This window comes from Rattus rattus, chromosome 7, assembly GCF_011064425.1.
Source record: "Rattus rattus isolate New Zealand chromosome 7, Rrattus_CSIRO_v1, whole genome shotgun sequence".
NCBI lineage: Eukaryota > Metazoa > Chordata > Mammalia > Rodentia > Muridae > Rattus > Rattus rattus.
In genome coordinates this window covers 6034887-6046123 of record NC_046160.1, presented here as the reverse complement: position 1 = coordinate 6046123, position 11237 = coordinate 6034887, and the positions used below count along the sequence as shown (strand labels likewise).

The window sequence follows — 11237 nt, the reverse complement described above, 5'->3', positions numbered from 1 at the left end:
GTGAGACAGCCTACCACCCATGTCCAGTTAGTACCAAAGCCATGCAGATTCAAAGGCTGGAATATGCATTTCCCATGACACTGCGGAGGACACTAGTCAGGCACAGGCCCTTCGGACAGTGCTGGTCTGTGCACACAAGTGCAAAGCAAGGCCCATAGAAGGAAGACATACAGAAACCTCCAGATGCGTCAGGGTGAGAAGCGAAGCAGGAGACATGGTGTGCCTTAAGTCCAGCTGCTCTGTTATAGCCCTTTCTTCCAGGAACAGTGAAGAAGAATTCTTTTGGTCAAGTTCTGGTTCTGAAATACCCCAGAGATGCCTTTCCCCAGACCCTGAGTCATTGCCCCTTTCTTTCTTACAAGCCGGAACAGGAGATACCCTGGAGTCCCACATCCAGAATGTGAGTGAATACTCACCCAGAGACTTTCTTGTCACCCAATGCCAGATGCAAAAGCTACAAGCATCAGGACAACAAAGACTGAAGAGGATCCCTGTCTGGAAGGCAGTGTGTGGAGAAGAGACCGGTGGGAAAGTGGTGCCAGCACATAAAGGCCATCTCCTGCTGGTGGCCATCTCGTGCTGGTGGCCATCTCGTGCTGGTGGCCATCTTGTGCTGGTGGCCATCTTGTGCTGGTGGCCATCTTGTGCTGGCCCCTCAAGGGGATGCAGTCCCTGTGGCCAAGAACTGGGGAAATGTCAGAGCTTGATTAAACATTGCCTTTTTGTATTGCTAAAGGGACATGAAGGATTACACTGGAACCATAGAGAGAAAGGACAAGGAGGAGGAAGAGGAAGAAGAGGAGGAAGAGGAGGAGGAGAAGGAACAAAGAGGAAAGTGTAGTACGGTGACTCTGTGAGAAGGAGAATTTGGCAAAACATAGGGATATGGAGACATGGAGACGGGACTTAGGAGATAAAAGATTAAAGTGTGGGGCTGGAGAGATGGCTCAGTGGTTAAGAGCTCCGACTGCTCTTCAAGAGGTCCTGAGTTCTATTCCCAGCAACTGAACTTGGTGGCTCACAATCATCTGTAATGGGATCTGATGCCCTCTTCTGCTGTGTCTAAAGACAGTGACAGTGTGTGCACATAAAATAAACAAACAAATAAATACACCTTTAAAAAAAAGATTCAAATGGCTTTCTGAACCTTAATTCCAGCCCTTTCCTGAGGCCCCATGAGATTTCTGCCTCTGGGTCCTGTGAAGCTCCCCGACTCACTAATAACCTGACCCCAGATTTGTGTTTGAGTCTCATGGGCCTTCTATTCAGTACACGGTTCTAGCCAGACATAAGCACTGACTCTGGGAAGTTGTTTGGAGTTTCCTCTGGTCCAAATCTTTTAATCAATGTCACATACCCAGACACAGATTCAACCCGAAAGCATACACAGAACTAAATACGGAATTCGTGGGGTCCATGTAAACTAAAAGTCCTTTGTTAAAGACAGGAGAAGAAAGTGTGATGCCATTGGGCATGCTTCCTGCCTTAGTTTCTCTGCTTTTCGTGTTTGTTTATTATTTAATGTCTTCTCGAATAAAGAAAAACCAGCACAGATTTTGCTATTCATTCGTTCATGCCTCATGTATGCGTGCCCACCACATGCGTGCCTGATGCCTGCAAAGACTATAATGAATTGGAACCCCTGGAACTAGAGTTCTAGATGAACAGTTCCAAGCTATCCTGGGAACTGGGAATCAAACTCAGGTCCTCTGAAAGAGCAACAAGTGCTCTTAACTACTGGGCCATCTCTATCTCCAGTCCCACTATTCATTTTACATTCTGTGATGCCCATGTGTAGACAGAAATGACCGTGATCTGTGTTTCTTGACTTCTCCCAGAAAGTACTTCAAGCCATTGGGAGAGATAGCCCAAATCCCACTGGCAGTCAACCATCCAATGGAGTACTGCAAGCAGGCGTGGGGATTCTATGCAGGCCATAGACAAACCCTCAGACATCCCTCAGGATCCTGCCTCAATTCTTGATACCTGATACTTTGACGACTTCTGGGTTCTCTTTTCCACCAGCCTCAATAACTACACACTGAGTCCGAGCTGAGATCAGTCTACCACTGTCACCTCTGCACGCCATAGAACACATACACCTTCCTCTGCCCACCATGCACATGGGCGGCAATGTTAGCTGGTAATGTAGAAGGCTGGGCTTCTGATGGGAGAGACAGGCCGAGAACAAGTCTCAGGAATACAGGCAGGCTTCTGGAATCAGTAGTGTGCATAAACCAAGGCCCCAGAGCCATGGTACATACCCAGTGTCCCGTGCAGCCTCTCCTACATGACAGAACTCTGGAGACAGCAGGAATCTCAAGGCAGTGGCTGCAGGGACATTAAGCTGTAGGTGCAGTTTCTGACTGCCTGGGTCTTTTCTGAGCAGGAGCCTGGGGAAGGTGTACTAGACACACATCCACGATGCTGACCCTCATTGAGTACCATTGTCCCAAGTCACTACACCTGAAACCAGAGGGAAAACACACTTCGTATTTGAATAAGCTTAGAGTTTCAGATGCCTAGGTCAAAGGCACAATTTACATCTCACCTAGGGCAAAGCTGACAGACTTCTTCATCCCAGACTTGGAAATGCCCCAGAAACTGTCAAGACAGATGAACTACAGTTTGATTTCTGAGCGTAATTTGGGATTTATTTTGAAGTTGCCAATGTATAACCCTCTTAGCTATTCAAAGGTAGGAAATGACTGCAGAGGAGGAACAGAGAGGAAGGTGACACCCCTCCCCCAGTTCCCCTTTGTCCAAATGACTTAGACTTTTAAGACTCTGCAGTTCAACCCGGGCTTCCCTTCCCAGAGCCTTATGTAAAGAACTTCCTGTTAGAATTATCCCCAAACAAAGTCCTTCGTATCTCTGGCATATTCTGCATGGCTGCGAGATTCAGTCGGCTTTCTAGGGTATTGGAAACCTTTATTTTCCGATCGCTGCTATAGACCTCCACACCTCCGGCAGCATTGGAAGACAAGTATTCAGTTTGATCAATCTGGACCTCCAAATGCTTCTGGCAGAGCATCATGTACTGAGGGATGGCTCTTAGCAGGGCAGACTGCACCAGGTAGAAGTCCTGTTCTCTGCATCGGACAATCATCACCGGCTCCAGCAGCCGGAGCAAAGCTTGGAGCACGAGCTTATCCAGCAGATCTTGGTAGAACTCTTCATCCGACACGATTCTACTGAGCCTCATCTTCGCCTCTTTGAGCAGTTCCAAGATGAGATTGTCTCGGGCTCTCAGGACTGTGATCCGAGCCTGGTTTCTCATGGTGGACAGCTGGATTTTTTTCTGCTGCTCTATCTGTTTCTCCTTCTTCTCAAAATAATCCATGATCTTCAGCCGCTGGGTCTGCACCAGGCGGCCTTTCTCGATGTTGAACTCTTCCTCTGCCTTGGCGTCTATCTCCTCCGCCTTCTCGTTGGCTTCCTGCTCGATGAACGCCATCATGTGCTTGATCTGTTTCTGCACATCTATGTCAGTCAGGGCCATGGCTGCTCTCAGGAATGGGGGCAGAGGGAGGGCGCGTGGACCTTCTCGTGTCTTCAATGTAGAACAAAGTTTCCAGAGTATCGCTAATGTCTGCTCCCTCCCTGTGCGGTACACAAAAGAGGAAAGGGGAAATCAGAGTCCGAAGGGAAGGAGATGGGAAACCATCCTGACAGCCCTCGGTTTGTAGATAGGGCAACCGACATGCAGAGACGGAAAGCGATTTGGAAGAAGCCATTCCCGAGGAACCCAAGCCTCCGCCAGTGCCGTCCTGTCCCTGTTCGCTGACTGTCACCCAAAAGCAGCAAGTCAGGGCCACGCTAGTCCAGAGTTCTCTATGTAGCGATGAACTAAGACCCAGATGGAAATCAATGGAGTGGAAATACCGAACCAATACCTAAGAATAAGAATGTCCCAGCATGGGGCTGCAGAGAAGGCTCAGCCATTAGGACCTGAGTCCACTTCCCAGCATTCACATGGAAGCTACCTGTCACTCCAGTCCTAGGGGATCGGACACCTTCTTATAACTTCTGCAGGCACTGCACATATGTGGTGCACAGACATATGTACAAGCAAACCCCCCATACGTACAAATTTTAAAAACAAAGATCAAAAAAATAAAAAAAATAAATGAATACCTCATGGGGTGGGAAGGACTGAGGAGAATCATACGAGCCTGGTAATGCAGGACTCAGTCCAGGAAGACTGCTTGCAGGCAGACGGCTTCACAAAACCTGTTCCGACTTAGAGTCCCGCTAAGTGGATAAAGGCACTCTGGGGAGAGGCTGAAGAGGCTGACGGCAGTCTTTCACCAGGAATGGGGTCCAGTGGCAGGAAGGACCTTTAAGAAGTCTGTCTTGGAAGGTCTCACTCCATCCTGCAACTCACTGTACCTGCTGGAGTCAAAGTCTCCACCAGTGTCCTCTGGGATCCTTAAAAAACCTCCAGGCTCCAGTCGGAGTGCTTGCGAGCAATCCCGAGAACCTGCGTTTGATCCCCAGAGCCCTCGTGATGGTGGAAGGATAGAACCAAGTCTGTGGGGTTGACCTCTGACCACTGCGAATGTGTGACAACGATGGTGTGTGAGCATCTTCTCCCATAGGCCCTCATCATACGCACATCCTCCTCCAATGGTAATAGTGAGGAGGAGGAGAGGGAGCAGGAGGAGGAGGGGAGAACAGGAGGAGGGGGAGGAAGAGGGCAGGAGGAAGAACAACAAGAGGAGGAGGAGCAGGAGAAGGAGGAAAATCCTCAGACTGGGGGTATATTTAGTGGTAGAGCATTTACCTAACACAACTTGACCCTGGCTTCATCCTTACACACCACAAACAAAACAAAACAAACAAAAATGAAAACACAAGAAGTGAAAAGATCTTTTCTACCTGGGCCATAAAATGCTGCCCCACGGCATGACATGGCTGCAACACTCGGGAACTGTAGCTGCCTGCACAGGGCCCACAGAAGACTGAACTCATGAGCATCCGGGCTTAGACTGAGGAGGGGTCAGCGGGGCCTGCACACCCGAGACAGCTAACGGAAGCCTTGAGTGGCTGCGGGACAGGAAGCCATTTTCTTTAGTGAAAGAGCTGCCCACGAGGGACTTATGCTCCAGGGCCCCACTCCACCCAGGCCCACAGGAGTGACCTGGTCAAACCCAGTGGGTCACAAGACAGAAACCAAAACGAAATCAACGAGACAAACAAAAGGTCAAGAAGACACGGAGGAGATTTGGTGAGAGGACAGGAGGCGTGGTGGGGGTTGGGGGAGGGTAAGGAGGGTGAATGGATGCCTGCGAGCGGAATGTATTAGATACGCACATGAAATTATCAAAGAAACTGATGTAAAAACTCAAAAAAAAAAAAAAACCTGTCAGGCTCAGGAAAATATCTGAACAAAATGAGAATATTCAAAATATAAAAAGAACTAAATTGTGGAGCTAAAAAAATTGAATTAAAAAGACATTTGAGGCCTAAACAGGACTGGTAAGATGGCTCAGTGGGTCACGTGGGTTCTATCCTCGGGATGCACATGGGAAGGAAAGACCCCAGCTCCAGTCAGTTTTCCTTTGAGCTGTGCCCTGATCGCATTCATGTAATTTTAAATCCTCACAAAGGCCAGACATGGTGGCTCATGCCTCTGAACTCTTGGGCTCTTGGGAGGCAGAGGCAGGCAGAGCTCAGAATCTGATGTCAGCCTCGTCTACATAGTGAGTTCCAGGCTGACCAGCTACACAGCAAGTTACCAAATAAAATAATTATTTACCTGAAGAGCATATTATTCGTATCACGTTATTTGGAGGTATACTTTTGAAAACTCAGCTTTTTTTTTGTCAATAGAGCAAAAACACTCCCTGCTCCTACACAAGACATGTCAATTAAATCCTTTTGAAAAGACTCCCCAAGTGACTCCGATGGTCACCAGCTTTTGGAGCCACTATGGATGAAGGGATAAGGGGTGCGAAATGTAGGACACCCAGGGCATGTGTGTAGAGGAACAAACACACCAAGCGAGCCCTTACCGGTTCCCTGCCAGGAGCCGCCTTTGGTCTGGCGCCGGGAGTCTGACACAGAATGTGGAACTTGGAAGGCTCACTGGAACCTGGCACGGCCATACCCTTCTGTACAGATGATTCCGGCCGTCTGACCAGGGAGCTCCAATTCACAGAGCCAGTCTACCCCTTAGGAGGGCTGGCCAGTTCTGCCAAGAAGAGTCTGGGACAAGGCTCCTTGGCACCTGGACTGTGGCCGGGGCTTGTCCTTGCACACTCAGAATCTCAATTAAGGAGGCACAGAGTTGGCCCCACTCTGGGGGTGGGCTTCCCTTAACAGATGTGTATAGACCCAGGCAGCCAGTTTATTAATTTACTAATGAAAAATACAGCTGCCATGCTGGTGGGTCACGGCCTCTCTAACTGAAGGCAAGTTGCCTGTGGAGACAAATCTGAAGGCTGTTTAATGAGAAAGCAGTCTAAGGACAATTCACCAGATGGTCTTTAAGAGAGCCACTCCCACCCCAGGGCTGCTGGGCTGCGTTTCACGAAGGAGGCACCTCTCCATGCCCAGACAGGGCCAGCTTCCACTGTGCAGGCTCCCCAGGGAGGCTGTCTGAGTGCCAGCTCTTCACTGACCACGCATGCGATCATTCCGAAGTCGCTCTGATCCCCCTCCTCATGAGTACGATGGAATGTGACAGCATCTACACCGTGAGGCTGTTGCTTAAACGGAAGGGCGGGTTTTTCATAGCGGCACGCAGAGTTGGTCTTCGTGGACCGTAATTAAAAAGGACAACCCTGCTTGGATTGGGGTGCCGCTCCTCATCACGGCCCCTGTTTGAACGTAAAAGATCTAGATCAGACCTGACTCTCACTAGCTTGGCCTCCTTGTTAAACTTAGTAGCCCTGTCTGGAGTTCATGAACTCTTCTAACATGTCTCGATGCCCTCATCCCCAGTCCAGACACAGTCAGACCCTCAGAGATAGCGGGTAAAGTTCTGAATTCCAAGGCGCTGGCCGGGGGAATCATAGCTCATTGTACACGCCCTGCAAGATGCTGCAGTCCACAGGTCTTGTGGCTCTCTCCGTGCGCACGAGCATTCGTTAGTACCGGACTTGGAAGCAGCTGCGGGGTGGCCTGGGCTGAAATTCAGGGCTGGAGAGTCTGGGCTGGAATTTGGGACTGGAGCAAATGTGTCTGCAGGAACTCGGTATCCATGTCACGTGTCTGGCAGATGTAACTTTCCGCCTGTCTGGGATAGAGATTATGAGCTCACACGGGCCTGTGGTTTAAGCAAAACAGCAAACCAAACTGAGAAAGCCTCATGATTGTTTCTGCACAAGGGCTTGAAAGTGGCATTTGCCCACGTTTAGGGCTGGGGCAGCAGGTCAGGCCTCTAAGGCCGACATGCCTCGCATTATCTCCCATCCCCCACCCCACCCCCTCACACAGACACACAGTAGCAGGCTATCTTTACTGCGTCAGACCCCCAAACACACAAGCCTGGTTCTACTGAGCAACACTTGCTCACACTGTCCCCTCAAGTAAAATGTCCACTTGTAAATCCCACCTTTGAGATCCAGTTTGAGTCACACTGCTTCTTGGGCCCTTGGGCTCCTCCCCAAAATGATGCCCACAAATACAAAATCATGAATTCTGAGATGTGCTCTCCATAGTCACAGTAGAGACGACTGTAGGCAGTCAACATTCTTTTTTTAAAAAATTAACTTTTAAAAATTAATTCTTTTTAAAAAAATTAACTTATTTTGTGTAGAAGCGTTTGTGTCTCTGGGACTGGGACGGTGACTATTCAGAGCTGGGTCCAGGGCCCCGGGGACTCCAGCGAGGCAGGTGCAGATGGGCACTACTTCACTGTGAGTGATGGAACTCGGAGTTAAGAGAAAATGTCCTTTCTCTTTTGTCTTCTTACATTGCAAAATACAACATACATTTGGGGAAAGTACCCAGAATGCAAATGCATTCAATGAATTATTGCCAGGCAAATACTTGGTAACTATTGACCAGGTCAAGAAAGGAACTAGCAAGGACCTCCAAGATACCTCAGTAGGTAAAGGTGCTTGCCACCAACCTGATGACCCGAGTTCAGTCCCTGAGAACTCAGGCAAGAGAACAACAGGCTCCTACAGTTGTCCCCTGACCTCCAGACATGCACACGGCATGTTCACACCAATATGCAAGCACTTCCACACAGAAGACATTAATGTTTTTAGCAAGGAATGTTGACACCCTGCAGGCAGCCTTACCATGGAGGGAGGGGACATTTTAGAACTCAAGGTTTTGTATTTGTGGACATGGGAAACTGTGTCTTCAGGCCTTCACCCAGGTCCTGAGGCAACCGTACTTCATTCCACCCTGCAAACATGCCTGAGGTCAGATGCGTGTGGCATGGTCTCTCTTCCCTGTCAAAAGGGAAGCAGGGCCGGCCTTCCACCTCTAGACACTTAGGGATTGCTAAGTAACAAGAGGAAGGGGGTTTCCCAGGGCTTGGAGCATGGCACAACATGTGGGGCCCAGGAAGTGGGTGAAGAAAGTTAGGAAATCCTTTAGGGGTTTTCAGAATTAAGTACATGGGGGGGGCACCCCCTTCTGTGTCTTTCAGCAAATACTGGCTGAGCTGCGTGTGAGACACTGCGCATAGGCAACAGAATGGACAAGGCGGAGAGGTGCCAGCTCTGGTTCCCAAGGCCTTGGTGTGATGGGAGACTCAGTTTGTAAGCTGAAAACCACAGACGAGAGGGTTAGGCACCAGCAACGCCAATAGAGCTACATGTGAAGGGACCTAGCCCAGACCCTTCCCAAGAGTGTCACCGGCTCTGTCACAACGCATCGTCCTGCAGACAGCTCAGTCTTGCAAGTACCTGGTTTCAAATGTCTGGGTGTTGGCAGTAAAAATGCAAATGGGGGAGCAGAGGATGAAGGTAAATGGAAGGACACACAGACATTTAGAGACACAAACCCTCCACCACCACCCCCAAAATGAGGTTTCAGGAGGATCCGGTACAGTGCCTTAATTTGGAGTAAGTCGCCTGGAAAAGAGAAGACATGCGTAGAATTCACAATTGAGAATGTATCCAAATTGGTAGGAATGGTCAAGACTTCTTAGAGACCCAATTCCCTCCCCACCCCCACCCCCATCAACTTTTATTGATTCTTTGTGACTTTCACATCATGCACCCCAATCCTACACATCTTTCTGTCCCTCCATATCTGTTCTCTGCCTTTGCAGCCTCCCCTCCCCAAAAGAAAACACAAAGAAATTTAAATAAAAGAAAATATAATAATAATAATAATAATAATAATAATAATAATCTACAGCCTTTTGCTTCACTGCAAATGTTCACTGTAATGAGTCATCGGTCTGGTTCAAGGCCTCTGGTTTCTGTGACAATTCAATACTGGATCCTCCCCAGGACTCCTCTCAGTCTCATGGAGATCCTGGAGCTTTGGATCTGTAGGACCGGCCCCTTCACAGGCTCCAGCAGCTCAAAGATGGGGTAGATGTTGGCGTGGGTCAACTGCAATCCCTGGATCTGGACCTGGGTGGTAGCTAAGTTGGTCAGCCCATCAACTCTCCTTGACCCATGGCGCCAGGGCCAGATCTTCTGCACTGCCCAGGCGAATGGCACGGCCAGCTCTGTGTAGCCCCAGAACATCAACATGGCCAGGCAGCAGCCCAGACCAGGGATGTCCACATGGCCTTTGGTGAGTGGGCCAAGGGCCGCAGACACTGACACAGACTCTTGCTGCTGCTGCAGGGTCATGGATCCAGACATAACCCTAGGTGGCAGCGTGGGCTGGGATGTCACAGCCTCAGGTGTGAGTAGCTCAGGCCACTCACATCAGGCTGTTCCTCACCACCTTCTTGGAAGACCCAGTGACTTGGCTGAGGCCTCTGGCTAAGATGTGTAGAAAGGTGCCTGCCACTCCAGGTGAGAAGGGAGAAAGGAAAGGTGAGGCCTGGATAATGCAGCTATAGGTTTTAGTTGAGTGACAGACCCCGTGGCTTTCAAATAGGGTTGTAATTTGCCCAAACGCTGGTCTGGGGGTTTACCAGGTGGTGGCAGAAGGTCATAAAGCAAGTTAGGGCTCAGATGAGGCCCGGGATGAGAAACAAGCTACCAGTGCTGAAAGGGGAAGAGAGATACAAACTATCAGATTTGATACCTGGGCTGGGACTGAGGCTTTGGACAGCAGGAACCATATGCCACTGTGTTCTCAGGAGCAAGCTGGAAGGAGGGAATGTAGGAGAGAACACTCATTAGATCGGGAGGTAGAAGCCCACTCCCAGAGGGAAAAGTGTCTGAAGAGCAAAGACTGCTTCAGTGCTGACAGTGAGGACATCAGTCTTGGAGACGCTCTCCCAGTGGCTAAGCAAGTTCTGGTCCGGGCTGCAGAATGTGAAATGCCTGTAGGGGCCAGGCAGAAAAAGGAAGAGTGAGCTAGCCAAAGACTGGAAACATTTCCTCTAAAATGATTTACATTAAGAACCCACAACTTAGCTTCTTCTAAAACAAACACCTGCAAATCAGGCATTTGAAAGCAGCACTCCAGAGAAGTTGGGTTCCCCCCAAGAGCAGTTTGCTTCAGATTAGCACAGCTTGGTTTCCAGAGATGACAGCGTCCTCCACCAGAAAAGCCCTCCAGTTCCATCTCGACTCCGAGTGACACAACACAAACCACCTTGGAAAAATTAGGGCATCTCCAAGATGCTGGGTTCTCCACTACAACTATGGCTGCGTCTTCACCAGAGGCCTCGCCTGGCTTCTTTAGGGACTCTAACTCTGTCACATGGTGCCACGCATGCCTCAGCTTCTCTTCCTAACCCTTCAATTCTGGGGTTCCCACTGCAGCTGCCCCTTCACCAGTGACCTCTCCATACACCTCACAATACCATGCCTCATCCTCAGCCTCCCCCTCATGACCTCTTCAGTCCTGCAACTTTCATGCCAACAATACCAATACGTGGGATACCAAGTTCACTCGCCAGCTCGAAACGCAGCCTTAGACCCTCTGGACCGCAGCTCTGTGTCCTGACTCTGAGGAAGTGCTTCCTAGGTTTCACCTCAGTGATGCCGGTCTCTTCTTTTTTTTTTTTTTTTTTTTTTTTTTCCCCGAGCTGGGGACTGAACCCAGGGCCTTGTGCTTGCTAGGCAAACGCTCTACCACTGAACTAAATCCCCAACCCCGATGCCGGTCTCTTCTTAATCTCAGCGGATTCTCCCGTT

The 11237-nt window shown here is 49.6% G+C and overlaps 1 protein-coding gene across 2 annotated transcripts; it reads right to left on the bottom strand.

The window, feature by feature from the left end:
* Positions 1-2631: 2631 nt before the first annotated feature.
* Positions 2632-6636, bottom strand: Atp6v1e2 (ATPase H+ transporting V1 subunit E2). Of its 2 annotated transcripts, none has more exons than XM_032908574.1 (2): positions 6018-6386; positions 2632-3603 (listed from the first exon to the last, which is right to left on the bottom strand). In XM_032908574.1, the coding sequence occupies exon 2, from the start codon at positions 3500-3502 to the stop codon at positions 2822-2824; it is 681 nt and encodes a 226-aa protein (XP_032764465.1). In that variant the 5' UTR covers positions 3503-3603; positions 6018-6386; the 3' UTR covers positions 2632-2821. The 2 variants fall into 2 exon arrangements, with proteins under 2 accessions (XP_032764465.1, XP_032764466.1); XM_032908575.1 differs by lacking the exon at positions 6018-6386 and adding an exon at positions 6548-6636 and having other exon boundaries at positions 2640-3603.
* Between the last annotated feature and the right edge of the window lie 4601 nt (positions 6637-11237).